Source organism: Pteropus vampyrus, unplaced genomic scaffold (genome assembly GCF_000151845.1).
Source record: "Pteropus vampyrus isolate Shadow unplaced genomic scaffold, Pvam_2.0 Scaffold364, whole genome shotgun sequence".
Taxonomy (NCBI): domain Eukaryota; kingdom Metazoa; phylum Chordata; class Mammalia; order Chiroptera; family Pteropodidae; genus Pteropus; species Pteropus vampyrus.
Genome location: NW_011889145.1, coordinates 544,694 through 565,055, shown reverse-complemented (window position 1 = coordinate 565,055; position 20,362 = coordinate 544,694). Strand labels below are relative to the sequence as shown.

Genomic DNA, 20,362 nt, shown 5'->3' with positions numbered 1-20,362 from the left:
ACCCAGCCATCATCATCGCTTTCCTCTTCGACAAGCGCTTGCTACGGTTCGTCCCCCCGTGACATGCTGTTATCTAAGTGGGTGGCTCCAGAGCCACATACCCGGCTATCTCCGAGGTTGGCAATATAAAGAGTGTTGTCTACAGCCAGAACACACGTGGCAGTGGACCCATCTTTCCAGGCAGGCTTCCTGGAGGGAAAGACATCAGAAATACAGTCACCACCAGCATGCTAGCACTTTGAGACTCATTTCCAGAGCCGAATGGAAAGTGTCTTATACTTTAAAACGAAACGTTTCCTTGAAACTTACTTTTTTCCCGTTTCAGAGTTAGTTAACAGGTGTAAGAGCTTACTTGGTGCTAGGTACTTTCCAGACAGTGAGCATTAGTATTAAACTAAATCAGGAGACCTGAAATGTGTTTAGGAAAACAACACACACACTCCACTCACGTCTTCGCGTGGTTCTACTTACTGGCTTGAGGCTTGTTTAAGGAACTCTTCATCGGTATGCTTAAAAGTGTCCAAAAGGCATCTCTTCACGGTTTTCTCTACACTGATTACATCCCCTATTACAGAAGGAACAAGAGAGCAAACTCTTCAGGAGCGGAGGCTCGCTTCCTCCCACTGCCGTTCTGCCATGACCGAGGACGACCCATCTCCTCGCCGACGAGACAGGGCCATCTGCACTGGCTGCAGCAGTCTCCCGAGTGTAAGGGCGAGACACCCGCTTGTGCCTGGACGCTTCGCGAGAGGTGCCAATCACCGAGACACGAGCGACTCCACGGGGCACACGTGCGCGGCCGCTACACCCGCCTGCCTCGGAGCTCGCTCCTCTCGGCCCTGCTCCTGTCGTAATGACCCTTCGCTAAAGCCAAAGTGTCTGATCCACACCAACGGCAAACACCGAATGAACACGAACTTAGTTCTCAGACTCACCTTTAGGAAATTTCCTGATTAAGTTCTGATGCAAATTCTGTGCAGCAAATTTTGAGGCTCTAATTCCTCCATGTCCATCGAAAACAGCAAAATAAGAAACCCGGGTACTAGGAAAATGAATTAGGAGTCAGTGAGTCTCACAGCAAACATTACTCCTATCAGAAGCTCTTCAATCTTATCTCAACCAGTGAGCAACGACCAGAGAGAGGAAGTCTCACTGGTAAGACACTAGTCACATGGTCACAAACGGGGAAAAAAGGCAGTAACGTTAAGTAAGACAAACGTTTAAGTAACTTGCATGGTATTTCAAAATTAAAAGTTAACTCCTCAACACTTGTTTCAAAAATCAAGATCTATTAATTCAGTGAAGATGAAATTAAAATTCATCTATTTTAAATTTTTCTATTTAAACCAGTTTTAGTTTTAAACACTAAGGCACAGATAATTACTGACCCAAGACAGTCAAAAACACTTGTGAGAGCAGGGGTCGTTCCGGGGTTGTCACTCACACGGATGGATGTCTACATCTTATCACTTATTCCTATTCCCCTCCCAAGTGTTGCCAGGAAAATTCACATATGTGGGGGAAATGGCGCTAAATAACAAACTGATTCAAGAAAGAAAGAACAAAATGTCCAGGGGAAAGGACATTCACTTGGCAGACCTGTCTCGCCCAACATTTTTTTTTTTCTTTTGCTCCTGACATTCTGAAACCCTTTTCAACCTGGGACGTTACGACCCACGAAAGAATAAGCTTCACCTGGCTGCGCGTCAGACCTGGTATCTCGTGGCATCGCGCTGGCCTGGTGTGGCCTGGTGTTCCCCATCAGACCCACCCCAAAGGCTCTGTTCCCGCAGCCCTCCAGGAGCCCTCTCCTGGCTTTGAAAGTGACTCCAAGGCACACTCACGGAGCAAGTGCACACGCACATACAGTTGCCTCAGAACGTGACCAGGTACCCTGGGCCATTGCCTCACGATTAGCCTGATCCACCAGACAAAAGCTACTGGCACCGATGGCCCCAGCACACTATGTTAATGACTAGTGTCAGTGAAGGTAACACCTGGAGTATGTAAGTATAGAACCACCAGGTGGTTTGTGCCATGTAATTATGAAACATACACACAACGTCACGTACGTAAACATAACGAATGTCAATGACCACCTGGATGCCCTGCCTCTGGCTGCTTTTCCTCCACACCTAAGACCTTACCCAGAAGGCTACGTTTCAGCGTGTCCGGATGAGGCTACTTCTCCCTGTCTTTCCTCCCCCTGAAGCCATCGGTTTCTGCTCTCCCTGAGCCCTCGCCATCGTACTAGCCCTCCGTGGTCACCACTCACTGCTGCACCTCGGGGCTTCCACCTCCCTCTTCCGGGCCACACACCTGGAAAACTCCTTGGCGGCAGCTCGTCAAGCACCGGTGGCGAGGAACACACCCCAGAGCCCCCACGTGGAGCCACTTCCCAGAGAGCAGGCCTTCCCAACGTCAACACGCTGACATCTGGGGCCGGACGGCTGTGACAGGGCTGCCTGGTGCACTGTGGGACGCTGGGCAGCACCCTCGGCCTCCCCTACCAGACTCTGGAGCACGCCCACTGTGACAACCAAAAACGTAAGGGGGCAGGGGGGCAAATGCCATCCCAGCTGAATACTACTTTCAAGTGGTGGGTGTCAGTCCTTCTACTGAATACACACTGGACGGAGCCCAAAGCTTTTCAGTTTGGTCCAGAGCTTTATGCCGACCAGGCCCGCTGGAGTGCGGACACTTACATGAGGGATGACGGGGGCCCGCACTCCTCGGTGATGTCATTCAGGATGACGTGGGCGTCCTGCATCTCCTCCCGCTCACCCTTCCGCTCGGCCACGTAGCCTTTCAAACTGAAGATCACTGAAGAGGCTGAGAAAAGAGAACACAAAGCCAATACAAAACTGTGCCCTTCCCTCCAGAAGCCCTAATCCCAGAGCAAATGCGAGGGAACGGTCAGCAATGTCCTAACGGGGCACGCAGATAAGCCACACCCCTCGAGGCCTCTCCCCGGGGGCAGTCCGCAATGGAGGTCGGACCACTGCCGGCCGGGGCCAGTCTCCGCAGCGCTGAGCAGTGGGGAGGGGACGGCAGAGGACAGCAAGGAGCACAGGACAGCTCCGTCTGAGAAGGCGTTAGGCAAAGCACTACTTTCGAGAAATGCGAGTAAGTAGAGCTTATGCCGAAGGCCCTGCCGGACACCTGAAAACCTGCACTTCCACGCGTGAGGCCGGTAAAAAATCTGAACGGCAAGATCAGCTGCTCTTGCTTTAACTAAGAAGGAAAAGGGTACGGGAGTCCACCTAGGCACAGAAACCTACTCATACTGGACGCCGGGCCAGCCTAAGCTGGCTTTCTGACCCCAAGGGCCGTGTAAATAACAGAGCAAGCGCTCTGCGAAGCGCCGCTGCTGCGGGCACAGAGCTCCTCAGGGGAAGGACGAAGCCCCCGCAGGGCAGCGGCCGAAACCCAGAGCTGCTCCTCTCCCGCTGATGCCTTTCGTTTCTCCCACTCCGACAAGCTGCAAGGCTGACTACAAATTTCAATTGCTCTTTGCAGCCTCGGGCTCAAAGGGGAAGCTGTCTACGGTGCTAACAGGGAATTCACGGTGCCCATCAGCCGGCAGGGAACGAAGACTCAGGATCAGAAAGACAGAGAGGGCTGAGTCAAGGCTACCTGTGTTTTTAAACCCTTGGAAGAAACGTAGGTTTCCCACCTGACCAAAGCATAGAAAGTAAAGAGAGAGGAACCAAAACTAAACTCTGGAAATCTGTTTGCAAAAAGGGAGCCCTACGCGCTCCTTAAATACAGACGCGAAAGGAAGCAGCAGCATCAGACAGCTGAGCCTGCTTTTGCTCTGGGTTGTTTTAGAAGATGAAGTCTAATACATTTGTTTTCAAACTGTCTAAAACCTTTACAAACTTTCTTTTCCACAAGCTCTTCACTGCCATTCTTCTCTTCCTCAGAGGTTTTCCTCTTTGCTCCTTTCCCTTCATTCTTTACCAGCTGGGCTAGCGAGGTGTCGAGAGAACCTGGAAATGAAGTAAAAACCAGACAGAAACACAGCTGTGGACTGCTATAAAAGATCCCCCAGCGGACCGGGCTCCCCGCAGCCTTCAGAGGCAGATGACATGTCAAGCCTTCAGAGGCCTGTGAGAGGCAGGCACAGCAGCCCTGGCTGTGGCATCGAGGGCCTGGGCAGTGCGCTTGGGCACCTGCGTGGAAGACCACGAGTTAGGGTCAGGCCCTGCTCAGACCAACCATGGGAGCATGTGCAAGAGAGGCCTCTCGGCGGTAAAAAGACACAGCTGTACCCAGGGCTGCAGCACGCACACCATGTTTGACACCCACAGGTTCTTATTTATAAATAGGGACATTTCCAAAATCCGCAAAGCGACACTCCTGAACAAGTTCAAAAAAAAAAATCAAGTGCCAAAATGGGCTTACAATGAGGTAAATGTCGGACTTTAAGGGCTGCAGGTACCCCAAAAGGTAAATGGGGCTGCTGGAGCCATTCCCAGACGCGAAGAAAGGCATGTGCACTCAAAGCCAGGGCCTGGAGCGCCTGCGGTGGGCGTGCCTTCAGAAAGGTCTGGTTTCCAGGCCCAGTTCTGCTGCTCACAGGAGGTGTGCCCGGCAGGCAGGTTACTTCACCTCCCAGCCCGTTCTGCACCGGCAACTCCGGAATAGTCGTCCTAGAAGGCTGTTTGAAAACTGATGGGGACGAGGTGCATAAAGCATTTATCACAGTGCCTGGTCCACCGAATATCCAAGAGATGGCAGCTGCTGTCACAGCGAACGGGCCCAAGTGTTCCCCGCACTTAGGCATAAAGCACGCGGCCATTTACGCAACTCCCCTTTGCCCGACATTTCTGAGTGGAGGAAAAGGGAAGAAAATGTCCCTGCATTTTATAATCCATCCTTTTGCAAGTAACTGATTTTTATTTCATACCATAGTATAACATGACAGACGTCCCACCCCATATAACATGGCAAATTAACAGGAAACGTCGGGCGTTTCCAGGAGACCCTCCTGCCACTTGCTGTTTGTGCTCCGCTTTCGCCATGGGCACGTAAAAGAATCCTTTCTTTAAAATTGCAAAACAGGAATTTTTAAAGCTTTGCTATTGACTTCTAGTTACATCACACTGTAGTCAGAAATGTGGTCTGTCTATAAAATCGATTCTTTACTGGGACTTCCTTTACGTCCTAGAACGCAGTCCATTTTTATAAACGGTTCTTGCCTGCTTGAGAAGAATATATCTTCTCAAGAAATCCAAAATACTGGATTGGATGTAAGACTGGATTCTATGTCCCCAAAACCAAACTTGCTCTCTGGGGCGCTGAGATATTAGCTGTGACTGGCTGACCGTCTTTCGCCCCACAGACAACTAAGCATGGCTATGCTGGCTCTTTCCTCTATTAAACCTGTTGCGAGCCCTGTGTGCACACATTAACTTTCATCGTAACTAAAGGCGCTGTCTTTATTGGGAAGGCCAAACTGTGAGCGTGAGGATGCTGTAGTTTCCTGGTATGGGTATGTAAGATGATTGTATTACTTTTTCCAAATACAGAAATGATACTAATTTAATCCAAACTTTCTAGACTAATTCCAATGATTTTATGGTAATGAATTACTACAAAAAAAATTGTATGAAAAGCAGCAAATGTTCTATTTGATGATATAAAGGTTTTCATACCAGAATACAACTGCACATGAAAAAAGACAGCCTGCACCCCAAACTGACATCCCCCTACCACCGCCACCGCAGTACCTTCCCCTCCCCTCTGGGAATTCCCCGGAGAAGTCCTCAGGGAGATGGAGTCACAGAGCCTCACTATGACAACCTAGAGGAATCTGCTCCATGCTCCCCTTCTATGTGACTGGGACATAAAAAGAAGTTAAATATTTATAGAACAGAGGTGGTGTTAACAGGCTTGACAAAAATCAAATCAAATCAATAAACAGAATCTTGACGACATATGAACCAAGTGAAAAATATTAACTAACGTCTTGCATTGCAAAAAAATTCCTGCACAGGGGTCTGTACCAGTCAGTCACTAAACCAGTGTCATTCAGACCTCGTTTTCTGAAATCAGAAAATTTTTAATGTAAGTAGCATGAAACAGAAGATTTATTTACCTGAATTTATGGGTTTAGGGATACTGAAAATATTTTAACTGTTATTTCATATATGAAGACACCTGCTGGATCCACTGGATCCATCAGGAACATAAGGCAAACCAGAATGACAGATGTGGGCTTTTTTTTTATTTTTAATTAATAATAAAGTTCAAAGTAAATTACTGAACTCTTAATTCTTAGTCAATTGTAAGATGAACCACAAGAAGTTAAAAAAAAAAAAAAATCACCACAAAGATGATGTAGTGAAGTACCTACCTAATCTTTTTGCTTCCATCTAATGGTGCCTGTTTAGTTTTAATAAACTTTATGCTGTACTATGACTTAATGCCATCCTAAACCCTCTGAAAAGCTATAAATAAATTTGACATAAGAGTAAAATCTGTATTATTTCCATCAGCACATTGGATTTTTTCCCTACCACTTACCTGAATCACCACTGCTGGCTGGTGGGAGATCATCAAAAAGCAAAGGTCCCCCTGATCCTGAAACACAGCAGAACACTTGGTGAACCCATAAAACCTGGGTGAGGCTTAAGTTTCAGAATCCATCCCACCAGGACACCTATGTGGGTCATTGAAATAAACTCAAAACTCTTGTGTCAATCCAATGGCAACTCACACTGCAGTTAATGTCTTGAACCTATTTTAAAGTCCTATCGTTGAAAGGAAACAAAAACCTGCCTTAAAGAGTTAAATCCTATTTGTTTGTAAAAGAAACACTCAAATGAACCAGAGAAAACTGCTCAGCATCTTTACGCAGTTTCTCAGGGCTAGCGACTAGTGGATTTGTCTGCCTTACCTGATGCCATGGATTCAAAACTTAAGACAGTCCAACACCTAAAACATCTGTGTGTTGAAAATGGGGGAAAGGGAAAAAGATTGAGACAACTACAATCCCAGGATGACACGTTGACACACACCTGGGAGAGCCTGAAGACTGTACCTGAGTCAGTACTGCCGGCCGGAGGGAGGTCGTCAAAGAGCAGAGATCCTTTCCGAGCTTCTTTCCCTAGGACACAGGACACCTGCTTAGGTCACCGGTCAGGGAGGGGGGTGGGCGTGTCAAAGGGGGAAACTTTTGAGATAAGTTCGCTATTAAAGTGTAATGTTCTCTCTGTTGGACAAATTTTATTTTTAAAAATATTTTCTTGACAGTTATTTAATATGGACATGTTCCCAACAGTTACAGGCAACATAAAAGCAGTGAAAGATGACCCGACAGGCATTTTTAAGGGACGCTGGGTATTTTGAGAAAAATACTTGTCTTGATAATTTCATTACTGAAATCAACAATCATTTTAAAATCTTTCTCTAGAAAGTGAATCCTGGGAAGAAAAAAACCTGATTCTCGAGCAAGAAAACAATAATTTGGTACCTCAGAATAGAACTTCAAAGTTACAGGGACTCTTCAAAGGTCTACGGGTCTCAAAAGATCCCACTTCAATAACCACTCAGAGTCTCAAACAAACGAGCACAGAGACCAGGAGAGGCTGAGGGGTGTCCCCAGCACAATGCCCAGTTCAACAAATGTCTACGGAGAAAATGAGGCATTGCAGATACTCCAAGATTAACTCAGAGAAATCTTTTATCCAAAAAGCTGAAGATTTACAAAACAAAGTACTGGTCTTAAATGTTTTATACTCAATTATTCCTTTCCACATAAAATTGAACCCAATTCCTTATTTTCCAGCTTTCCCTCCAACTTCTATTTAAGCTATTAAATACATGAACCCACACACAGCTGAGAAGGGAGGAGGGCGTGTGCGTCCACGCTCTGAAGGTCAACACACTGGCTGGACAACCTGCCCTGGCTCCTGTTCCTCGGAGTTCAAGGACAGAAATGTACTCATTTAAAAACCAATTCAGCCATATCATCTTTTTAAGTCTCTATGCAGGAATGAACAGGGTATCAATGCTACTCTTTCAAAAATAAAAATTTTAATGAACATTTATAAACTCCAAGTAAAAAAAATTTCTTCAGGAGTCTTTTGGTCAGAAGTACCTGAAATACCTGATAAATTCTTGATTTAACAAAAAGTAACTCTTCCGCTTTATACTCCTCATGCAAATGAGGAACGTCTACTCCGTTACTGTCTTATCCCTCGGGATTGCCCTAGTAACTGACGTAGCTGCAAATACTTTCATGTTTTTCACAAGCGACATAAAGACTATGGGAAGTATTCAACGAGCTGCATTACAAGGACACGAAGCGGCATTTAGGATGACCATTGACTCCCAGGATCCGACCCCTACAAGAAGCCCACATGCTCCAGCAGGCCACTTCCAAGGGAGCCCAGACGGTACCGGGTCTAGCCCATTCTCCTAGACGCGAGATTGCATGAGCTGGCCCAGGACATGCGCGCTGCCTTTCGGTGGGGCCGCAGCCAGGCATCTTGGGAGAGGGGGCATCGCAGGGAGGAAGCCAATCTGGAGATAGCCAACTCTTCCACCTGTGCCACATCAGATCTCAACTGCTGAATTAAACCACCCGCCTAAATCCAGTCTTTCTACTGCCGATGTCTCACGCTGGGGGGGTGTCTCTTTTATCTGGGGAACACACTTCCGGTTCCTGCAAGCCTCCCTCGCAGCAGAGGCCGCAGCTTCGGTACCGGCCTGGCCCCCTCCTCTGGCCACAAGGCAGTCTCAGTGCCCCAAACTGAGCGCCACCCCCCAGGGAACGAGGACACGGCGGGATGCAAAGAGCCCGTCCCCTCCTCTCTCACTCTGGAACACTGTGAGTGGTGGTTCAATCTCACACACGAGCTCACCTCACGCTGTCATCCACCACCCAGACTGGCTCATAAAAATGGTCATGAACATTTCTGCCCGCCAGGACTAGTGCAGTGCTCTCCCTATTCTAAAGCAGCAAACCTTACAGTAGTCTAGGGAGGCAGATACTGTTCTTCCTGTTACTTACTGGTGAGGAACGGGGGTGGGGAGGCACTTAGGTTAACTGCCCGAGAGAGCCAGGGAGGAGCAGGGATCCAAACCCAGGCGTCCGGCTTCCCAGTCCATGCCCCCGGCAGGAGCCACACTGCCACTCCCCCGCCCCCCACACACAAGCAGCGCTCCAGGGACTCTGTGAGGGTCATCTCAGGGTCATCTCGTTAACCTCACCTCAGCCCCACGAAGGTGATTCCCCAGGCTCTAGAATGCCTCGGGGACACCTTCTGCATCCATCGAAGGATCACACTTAGTTTGCATCTGGGTTCTTTCTTTTAAAATCCACAGGTCATAGATGCTATAAAGCAGGGTCTCCAACCCCCTGGTCCGTGGACCTGTACTGGTCCATGGCCTGTTAGGAATCGGGCTGCACAGCAGGAGGTGAGCGGAGGGCAAACGAAGCTTCGTCTGCATCTGCAGCCGCTCCCCGCGCCGGCATCACCGCCTCAGCTCCAACTTAGATCATCAGGCATCAGATTCTCATAGGAGCACCGGTCCCTGGTGCCACAAAGGTTGGGGACCACTGCAGGAAACTTCTGATTAGCCAGAACCTTACATTCTATTCCGGATAAATAGTAATTCAAAATATTGGGGCTACAACCATTGCACGAAATCTGACTTTGACCCAAAACTTTGGAAGAGGTGCCCCAAATTTGAAACAGAAGAACTGTAATAAAGAATGAAACAAGACTGAAGACAATTTTTCATTAGCTAATCTCACCTAGATTTTTTTTTTAGTTCTCTACATTCCGAAGCTAAGTCTACTGAAAATTACATACTATACTGAGAAAAATACTCAGGTTGATCACATTCCGCTTAGCTAATGGTTGCTATGTACAATAAAATGACCAAATATTTTGCCTACACTGCTTTTTATACCCACATTTTCTTCTCAACTACAAACGCGATACGTTTTCCCAACGGCACGGAGGCACGAGAGGAAGGCCCCGCCGCCCCACCACGCCCACCCAGGCCACCGCTGGCGGATGTGGCCCACTCTCCTCTCTGCTCTTGTGCTGTGCACGGGGAGCACAGAACATGGACACTGCTCATCACAGGGTCGCCAGGAGTCAGAGCTGATTCGATGGCGCGTAATACGCACTCTTGTGTATGTGCATTTTAGTTTTTAAAGGTAGAAGCATACGGTACACGACCCTCTACGGGCACCGCTGGTGACGCGTCTGGGCCCACCTCCTCTTCCTGACAGCTGCGCACTAGTCCACATGGGAAGCGGCACCAGTCACCTGTCCAGTTCCCTTACTGATGGGCATGCAGGCTGAATCCGGTTTATTAGGTGACAGACGATGCCACCGTAAACAACCTCAGACTTAAGTCCTTAGTTAATCTGCCAGAATGCTGGTCAAGGGTATGAGCGGTTTCAATCTGACAGGTGCCAAAAGCTGTTCAAAAAAAGTTGTGGTAACTTCCACTCCCGTACTTCTCGAGAACGTCCATTTCTCTACATCCTCACATCTTAATCCTGACGGGTGGAAAGCACAGCACACCAATGACCTGTCATTCTTCTCTACGGTGACCGAGGGAGCGGAGCCCTGGTTCCTGATGAGTCATTCCATTTCTTCGTCCTTAACCTGACAGGACATCTTTGAACTGTTTTTCTAATGGGTTTTCTCTTTTTCGAATTAACCCGTGTGAGACTTTCACTCATTACAACTAGTAACCTTTAGTAAAATGTATTGTAATTATTTTCTCTCAATTTGTCTTTTGCTTTTGTGGTATTTTGTCCTGCAGAAATTGCTTATTTTTGCATAGTTAAATCTATTTTAATTTTTTATGACCTGAGTTAACTTTTAATGACCTGCTTAACTCTGAAGTTTACAATTAGTCTAAGTTTTTTCTAATATCTTAAACTTTATTTCCTAGACCTCCAGTTTTGTTTTTGTTTTTTTTTTTTTGTAAGAAATAGTGTGAAGTTGGCCTGCCAAGAACTTATCTAGTCCTTGACAGCTGATCAGCAGTTTTAAAGTGAACTGGTGCAGCAACCTAGTAAGTGAAATAACCACCCTATAAAATTGAAACCGAGTGGCTGCCAAAGTGACTTTAAACCAGGACACCGTTACCTTGTTTGGATGATCAAATACAAGCTGTCAATCTTTAAGACATCAAGTCTGCACTTCTGTATGACATAGCTGAGGGGTTCCGATTCTGTCAGATGTGAACAAACATACCTCCTTTTAGGTAAACCATATATATACACACATACACACATATATACAACACGGGTTTGAACTGTGCAGGTCCAATTATGTGCGGACATTTTTCAACCTTTTCAACCGACTCAACCAGTTAACACCTACGTCATTCAGAGGTCACCTGCGGTGGGGAATCTGCGCATGCAGGGGGCTGGCAGAGTTACATGTGGTTACAGCCAAGTTCTGACGGCACGTGCGCGCGTGTAAACTCCATTCAGCAAGCAAGTGTGTAAGGGCCGGGAGGGAAAGTACTAATGTGACGCAGTGTCTGAAAGCGCTCCTAGGCACGCCTCGCTTCATCGTGCTTCACAGATGGTGCATTTCTCACCAACTGAAGGCAAGACCCTCCACCAGCAAAAAGATTACAACCGACTTTACTGCGACGCTTGCTTTACTACAGTGGTCTGGACCACAACCTGCAACATCTCTGACGTATACCTATAACACATTCTTTCTACGTTTTTCTTCAGACTATAAAAACTTAAGAGGCTTTATAGCAAGAAGATCAGATGTGATGTTTAAAACAAAAATCAAAGAATTAAACAAAATACATTTGATGTCACCTGAGCAGTGTGATATTTCCTCCCTTTGGATACAGCGTTTTTCACAGAATCCCTTTGAGTGCATTTCCCCCCTTTTGAAACAGCCATTAAAGTTAACAGTTCATATACTAACATCTGCTAAGCACTGACCACGTGCTTCACCCTGCAGTAAGCACTGGACACCAGTACTCTCCCTAACCCACGCGTTAACAACAGGAGGTGACCGTCCCACTTTACAGATGCAGGATCAGTCACAGAAAGCAGGAAGAGTTCAGATTTGAAATGGGTCTGATCACATGTCCTGAATAACTCTTTTCAGGGACTGTGAAAATGACGAGGGGCTTTACCATTCATTCTGCATTAGCTCAGAAATTTGTGACACCTGCGTATCACAATGAGGGTCATGACAGTAAGGTTTAGCCTCATCTTTCTATCCACTTTATGAAGCAGACATTATTTTCCTCTCATTTGTTCCATTTTTATCAGTCAATACCATCAATTTTCTGAAAAAGTATGCTGTTTAAGTTTTCAAAAATCACAGTATTTTCACAAGATTGTGAAGTCAGATTCTGTTCTTTTTCAAATGTTTTTTTTACCCCGTTAAATCTCATCTTGCTGGTTTTAACTAAGTGCCTGTCAAGAGAACTTTGGATCTCAATTCTGTCACTCATTTTTGTACTTATCCTTCTCAGCTTCCTGTCATTTACATACATAGATGCCTTCTTTGTTTTTAAAGCTATTTTTAAAAACACACTCAGCCGAGCAGGGCCTGTGACAGTGTCAGTGCCCTTCCTGCAGGCAGGGAGCGCTTCATTAATCCACTCTCCAGGGAAAGGATTTAAACATCATGCAGCCCTCCTGACACCCCAGCCAGGGTTGGACATGCCCTCCCCACTGTCTCTGGCAACAGGTTGCCAACGGCCAACTTGTAAGACTTAAGTTTTTCAAGGGGATGTACAGTGTAGGGAATATAGTCAATAATGTTATAATAACTATGCATGGCGTCAGGTGGGTGCTAGACTAATGGGGTGATCCCTTCATAAGTTACATAAATGTCTAATCAACTGTGCTGTACACCTGAAACTAATATAATACTGTATGTCAACTATAATTTAAAAACTAAACGAAATTTCTTTAGGAGTTGTCAGATTCTGTATCATCTCAAGGATTCTTTCTTGAGCAGATCTAAATTGATTCTGAGGAAAAAGTTATGGAGATTTTTAAAAAATGACAGGCTTACTGGCACATCTGCAAATCCAAACTCTGCCCCAAACGTATTCAGATAGAAGTTATACTCCATCAACAGAGAAAAAAAAAGACTGCATACACAAAGCCAAGGTATTTATGTACAAGTAGAACACTCTAGAAAACAAACGACCAAGTTGAGTACACAGGATCAAGGACATTTAGATGCTTCTGTACCATCAGAATGGTCAGTGGGAATAATGGCCCAGAGACCGGCCAGGCCGTTCACATGTGGCCAGCCAGCACCCAGGCTCTGTGGAGGGCAGAACCACCCCTTCCGGAGGGCCCCGGGCCGCACGACTCCTCCACACTGGTTCGCTCAGGCAAACTGGAGAACTGGACGTTCCCCCTCCGAGCACATCCTTCCCTCGCCAGGAATCTCTGCAAAATCACAAGTCCCCCATCTCTGGAGGCCCAATTCCAGCACCGCCCCCTTCCTCACTCTCTGCGGGACTACAAACATCACTCCTGGCCACACCCGCACTGCCCACGGTCCTTAACTTTCGCCAGTTTTAGATAATCACCAGCATTCATTATTAAGCTCTTGGAGGGTAAAGGCAGGGTCTCATTCACCTCCGTATTCCCCGAAGCAGTTCCCAAACCGTGGTCCCCAGCCCCCGCCCAGCGGGCCAGTCAAAATCCCACTGGGGATTTGCTGAGGCCCACTCGAGGCCTACCCCAGACTTTCGCATTTAGCTCCATGTCTTTCTTATAGAAACACATACAGGTCCTGTCACATTAAACCTGGAGTGAGCGTAACCCCCTGGGCACAGAGGGCTAACAAAGGCAGCGGTCTCACGGCTTCCATGCGGAGCTCAAGCCCCGGCCGCCAGGAACTCCCGCGCCCGAGGTCAGGGCCGCAGGAGTGGACCCGGGCTAGGGCTCTTGACTCTGGGGACGGGGGGAACTTCCTGCGACCCGGGAGAGAACAGAAAAGCACTATGAACCGAAAAGTCAGAGGAGCGCGGAGGAGGAGCCCTCTCCCCGGCCTTCGAAATCGCGGACGGTTCAGCCTCGATCTCTGGGGCGAGAACAAAGCCAAACGAAAGCCCGAACTTGTGCCGGCGCGGGATAACGTGCAGGAGGGGAGAGTGGTTTCGACGCAGGCCCAGAGGCTGCGGGGCTGCGGACGCCGCGCCGCATGCGACGGCGACGAGCCCCCGCGCGCGGGTCCTGGCCGCGACCGAGCCGGCGCTGCGCGGGGCCCGCGCGTGTGCGCTGCACACAAAGGACGCGGCGGCCCGGCGCTGCCCTCGGCCCCGCGCCCGCGGCGAGCCTTTCTTCCTACGCAGCGAACATGGCGGAGGCGCTCCCGCTGCCCAGGCCGCGGCCGGGGCCGGCGCGGGCCGCGCTCGCCCTCCCGCCTCCCCGGCCGCCCGCCTCAGGCACCGCGGGCCTCCAGGCCGTCGCCACGCCGCCCGCCCGCCTTCCCCGCGCCGGCCCGGCGGCCGCCCGCTTACCAGCAGCCGGGCGCGGCGAGCGCTCGGGTTCCGGCAGGTCCCCGAACAGGTCCATGGCGGAGGCTGGGCGGTGGCGGGGTTGGCAGACGCGCAGCCCGCGAGCGGCGGCGGGCCCCACACGCGGCGGCAGCGCGCTCCACACCGGCGGAGGCGGCGGCGACCGGGCGGCGGCGGCCCGTGCGCTGTCATCAACAGAAGGCGGGCCCAGGACGCTACCAATCGGCGCGCGGCGCGGCCCGGCCGCCCCAGAGTCCTGTGCGCGAGCGAGGCGGGGCGGCGAGGGGGCGGGGCGGGCCCGTGCGCACGCGCGCAGGCGCCCCGCCTTCCGGGCCCCGCGGTGCTGACGCGGTGGCGGCCATGTTGCCTACGGAGGTTGGCCGGGCGCTTCCTGTTCTCCCATGGCGGGGGCGTCCGGTTCCGACGAGCCCGGTGCAGAGAGAAATGTCTGCCCTCAACGGCAACTGTAATGAGCCCTGATGTGGGAGACGGCTTCCTGGAGCTTTTCACGTGCGGGCCGCCCCTTCGCCCTCTCCCCACCACGGCCGGCCTCCATTCCTGTCGCGTTCTGGAGACTGGGGAACGGAATAGAGCGGCTCTTGATAGAGCAGCCTTAGACTAACACCCCATAAGATGCAGGGTGTAGAGGCGGCGCCCCAACGCCGGTCTGCACCCATCCGGGCGCATGGCGGGAGCAGGAAAGGGGCACTTCCACCTGATGTTCCAGGGAAGCAGCTAGAGACACGCGGGGAGACGGCCAGGCCCACGCAGCCAGGCCTTGTTCTCCCGTTGAATAGACACAGTTTCTTAAGTCGTCGACATCAGGCTATGATAGGCAAAGTCTAAAACGAGGCCACGCTAATCATGTCTGAACACAGACACTACGTGAACGTAGTCCGAGCCGCGGGGAAGACCAGACATCCCTTTATCTTGAGTAATGAGCGACTGCTGCTGCTTTACCAAGTACAAGTTAAGCCTTTGTCTGGTCTTCCCGCCTTCTAGGTAAGATTAAGACACCCAGTCGAGGAATTACCTCCTTTCCGACATTATCCAATCCGGAGCAAAGCCCCGCTTCCTTAAATGTGCCCCAAAATCCACTCACGCCAACCCAGACCTTTCAAGTCCTTCCCAGCATCCCCGAGCCTCCCCATGGTAGTGGTCTCCCTGGCTGTGATGAGTGAGAAACCAACTCGTTCATCTGCAGGCGCGTTTCTGGTGCTCTCTGGCTTCAGGACGTTGATGGGCCCAGCAAGCCTTCCCGCTTCTCGTCTGCTTGCCTGCTCAGTCACCCTGCACCCTTTGAAACCTTCACTGACCTCGCCTCACCCTCAAGGATGAACTGCCTCTCCCTTGCAGTAGAAATACCGTAACAAGAGTCTCCATTTCCTCGCCTCTCGTCCACCCCTCAGTCCACCCGACCCAGCTTCGCCTCATCGGTCCTCCAAAACAGCTCTTGCTAAGCTTACCGGTGACTTCCGGCTCTGCTGCTAAATGGAACTGACCTTTTAAATCATCATACAGGAATCCCAGCAACACTGACACCGTTGGCCTCTCTCTCCCCCTGGTTTGTGGGACACAGCACTCTCCCTGGTTTACTCCCGTTCTCTGGCTGCTCCATCTCTGTCTCCTTTGCAGACCCAACTCTTTCTGCCCTGCTACTCATGGATTCTTTAAGACTTGATCCTAGGTCCTCTCCTCATTCCATACACTCTCCCTCGGCGACCTCATCTACACTTGGCTTGAATTACCATTCAGCCGAACGTGATTTGTTGATTTCCTACCAGTTCCAGATCCACATGTTCGAATAAGTACCATGTGATAGCTCTTCGGATATCTCAAGAGTACCTCAAACTCAATGTGTCCCAACTGAAATCATCGTCTCTACCCCCCACCCTGTCTCCTTCGATCTGTTCTCTTTCCAGGTTGACACCTCCCTGGGTTCCTGCCCTAGGACCCCATGACCCCCACACCCTAGTATTCAACTCTCGTGAGATCTCCTTCCTTTGAGTGTGGACAGGGCCTGTGAATTGCTGGCCAGTAGAGTCCAGCAAAAGTGTCAGGACGAATATGATTATGTGGATGTGATTCCTGCGCACAGGTTTGTGACACCCATCCTGCTGGGAGACTCTGTGCCTTGCTGGCTTTGGAGAAGCAAGTGGCTGTGTTTTGAGGTGCTGTATGGGGAGGACCATGGCACGGAACTGAGGGTGATTTCCAGCTGACAGCGAGAAACCGAAGCCTTCGATCCACGAGCCCCAATGAAATGAACGCTACTAATAGCCATGCGAGTGTGGAAGTGGCTCCTTCCTAGCTGAGCCTCAGGTGAGACCCCAGCCCTGGCTAACACCTTGACTGCAGCCTCGCAGAGGACTCAGCTGTGCCTGGACCCCTGACCCATGGAAACTGTGTGATAACAGCTAGATGAGGTTTTAAACCACTAAGTTTATGGTAATATTTTACACAGCAATAGATAACTAACATACCCTCCGTCACCAAGTCCTAGCAGTTCCATCTCTTGAGTGCCTTTTGAATCCACTCCCTGCTTCCCCACCCCTACCAAGCCTGTGTCACCGAATTGCAGCCTCCTTAAGTCCCCTCCCTCAGGTCTTCTCAATCTCTTGTTCTTGTCTTCTCTTGTCCCAGGACATTTTCTCATGTGAGTCTCTTGGCTTAGAACGTTCTCCTAGGCCCCTTTCTCCTGTGTAACATCCATTCTCTCCTTGAGGCTGTTGATAGGGGCTCAAAGAAAGATGAGAAGAAGGTCGATTGGAAGATGGAGAAAATAATACCTTCATATACTGGCGCAGTTTGTAAAACTATTGCCTGCTGTAATGTGGGAAATAGAAAATGGACGTAATGAATTGATAATCTAAGAAGATTTCCAGGAAAAATGTTTAAAGTGTCAGCCACGACCACATGAAGGATCTCAAACAAGGTGCCAGGCCCAGCCCTTCTGGAATTCCTGACATGCAATATATGAGCAAAACGACGTGGTTGTTTTAAACTGCTAAGTTATTATGATGCAGCAGTGATAACTGAACGACATGTTACAAGGCTTGTTTTGTGCACTGTGAGGGCTGAAAAATGAAGACAATGACATAACTGTTCTGTTTTCCATGGCGATGGGGAGAGGGATTGTGTAGCAGCTCTGGTTTGGGGAACTTTGAGTAAAGGTCAGAAAAAGTCTCTCACTCTGCTGAATTAATTGACTGTGCTGTTTTTATTGTGAACTGCGGCCTTTACAGTAGGGCCATGAACGACAAGGGGGCTGTGAACGAAAAGGGGCCATTTAATAAACCTGACAGGTTCAGGAGCCACATGACAGGCATGATGAGCTCAGTGACCGAAAATAACCACCAGGATGGTCTGATCACAAATCCCTAACCGGACAGATGAGAGCAGGTAGTCACGTCCTAGGCTTACATCTTCCTTAAGAAAGGTCAGTCTTTCCCTTAGGCGAGCCCTGTCCATAGTTCTTATGCCTCAGAGTGATTTTCTTTGCCCAGCCCTCAACGGCACACTCCCCCCAAAACAGAGCCCGAGACCACAGACCCAGTCATTCTCTCGTTCCCCGCTCACCACCTCTGTGTGCTGAGTTATTAACTGTCCTGTACCCGCCAATGTAAGAGACGTGTGTGTCTCTCCATTTGGCCTTTTATCCACTTTTATCCAAACTTAGACAATCCTCCCTCACCCCCCGCCCCGCTTTGCTTTCTCCCCCCGCCTCCCGATTCTACCACCTATGGATGTCACGTGACTCCCCTGCCACTTCCTTTCATTCTAATGTATAGAATAGGCCGCAAAGCTGCTGTTCACCAGAGCGTTTCTCAGTCTAGTGAGATTTTGCTTCTGGATGTGTCCTCGAAGTTTGGCTCAAATAAACTCTTATAAGACTTTTCTATAGGCTGGACATTATTTCGTGGACGGTGGCAGAGGACTGGGAACTCTGCACGCTGGTTGGGGCCAGACAGTAGTTAGGTGCTTTGCCAGTGTTAGTTTGATTTACTCTCTCAGCAGCCTGTGAGGGAAGAAATCTTGCCTTGGAGCGGTCTGCAGAGGGGGCCCGTGGAGTTTTCAGGTGAGCTCTGATTAGTGCTGGGTGAGACGCCCACCTGAGGCTGCGGAAGGAGCAACCAGGAAGACAGAGGCAGGATGCTCCCAGTCTGCTCGGGGCCGGGAATCGTTCCTGTATCCGCTAGCCAGGGTGGAAAGCCCTCGGAATGCATGGGTGTGTGTGTGTGTGTGTGTGTGTGTGTGCACGCTTGCATGCACGTGCACCCAGTGCACATGTGGAATGCAAAGGAATGGTCAGGGGCTCTGAGGGTACTTGGACCAGACACCCACAGAATCCCCTAGGACTTGGGAGGTTGGGTGTAATTTTAAGATACCAAGGTGAGAGATTCATTTTGGGTAGAGGGCAGAGCAAAACGCATGGATGTAGGCTGTCGCGCCTCTGTAAGGGACAGAAGAGAGTTGGGTAGATGAGTGATACAGGTAAGGTAGGGTCATTTCACAAGGGGTCCTCAATGCCAAGTGGGTGGGTTTACCCTAATGGGGGAGCCAATTTTTTGCAATTAGAAAAATCTAAGTGCCTCCACTCTCTGTTTGCAACCTGTAGTCACGTCACAGAATTATAGACCCAACTATCGTCATAGCAGAAAGAGCTCCAGAGGCCTTGTCCTCCCCCTTTCACATTTGAAGGGAAATGTGGCTCACTCTGTATTCTCTTTTCAGACTCAGTTTATGGCTCCTCTTTATCTAAACGCGGCGTGCCCCAGGGTAAGGTCCCAGAGACACTTACTCTCTTCTGGGTGCTCTTGCTAGTTTTTGGCCTTGGACGCACCTGTATTCTGGTGGTGCACTCACGCCTACCTCTTGCCCGACTCTGCCCACATACCCGCAGCTGCCTACTCAACATCCCCACTTGGGTATCTAGTAGGCATCTCAAATTAAACTTACGCCAACTACGACTCCCGCCCTCTCCCCAAACACCTGTCCTCCCAGCCCTTCTCCAGTCACCCTCCACCCAGCGGCTCCTGCTGAAACCCGGTCCCACCGTGGATTCCTACCCTTCCCTCCTCCTCGAAGACATCTATTCACTAGTAAATCTCCCCTGTTCTGCTTTCCAAACCCCTGCACATCCCTTTCGGCCACTACGATCCTAGACCAAGCCCCGGCATTTCTTTCCTAGACGGATGAGACGACCTTCCCCCTCTGTTACACTCTTGCCCTCTGACAGCCGATGGTCTACAGAAGAGATGGAGGATCTTTTTAAAATGTGCCCCATCCTTTGCCCTCCCCTGCTGTAAGCCCTTCCCTCGCTTCCTGATTACTTAGAATCCAACCCCCCTGCCACCCTTACGAGGCCCTCTGCGATCTCACCTGAGCAGGCATCACCACCCTCCCGCAGCCAACCCCCTGGCTGTGGCTCAGCCTCCTGGGCTCACTTTCCTGGACCCCCACTTCAGGCATTCAGGCGAGCCATACAAATTTTATTTATGGATATATTTGACTTTTCACAAATGAAATTTGATCAAGCAACTTCTGAAAATTGTCAACCAGGAAAATAAATGTATTGGGAAACTTTTATACTTCGTTCACTTAAAACTGTGATAAAGAGTTCACCGTTACTCACTTTTTATGTCGAAAATTTTTTTTTACTATTTATTTCCATCAGGTATATAATTTTCTGCTATTGTAAAGACTGGTTCCTGTATTTTTAGTAAACTTTTTTATTGACGTAAAACCATATTTCCAGAAAAGTACACAAGTCGTAAATGTACAGCTTGATGCGTTTTCACAAAGTGAACACGCCCATTAATGAGGACCCAGGTCAGAACCCAGCACATTTCACGCGCCC

The 20,362-nt window shown here is 49.5% G+C and overlaps 1 protein-coding gene and 1 long non-coding RNA gene across 2 annotated transcripts in view; one reads left to right on the top strand and one right to left on the bottom strand.

Moving 5' to 3' along the window:
- The window catches only part of ILKAP (ILK associated serine/threonine phosphatase), a 27,677-nt gene extending 12,989 nt beyond the window's left edge, over positions 1-14,688 (bottom strand). Inside the window, exons 1-8 of the mRNA XM_011379554.2 lie at positions 14,506-14,688; positions 7,049-7,114; positions 6,532-6,588; positions 3,873-3,992; positions 2,706-2,832; positions 936-1,042; positions 472-565; positions 102-189 (exon numbers count right to left, since the gene is read on the bottom strand). Of these exons, the coding sequence (XP_011377856.1) occupies positions 102-189; positions 472-565; positions 936-1,042; positions 2,706-2,832; positions 3,873-3,992; positions 6,532-6,588; positions 7,049-7,114; positions 14,506-14,560 (714 nt within the window). The 5' untranslated portion in view covers positions 14,561-14,688. The remainder of the gene's footprint in view (positions 1-101; positions 190-471; positions 566-935; positions 1,043-2,705; positions 2,833-3,872; positions 3,993-6,531; positions 6,589-7,048; positions 7,115-14,505) is intronic.
- Positions 14,689-14,859: 171 nt separating this feature from the next.
- Positions 14,860-17,688, top strand: LOC111731347. The gene is made up of 2 exons (XR_002777089.1): positions 14,860-16,824; positions 17,146-17,688. It is a non-coding gene; the product is annotated as an uncharacterized LOC111731347 (long non-coding RNA).
- Positions 17,689-20,362: the final 2,674 nt, after the last annotated feature.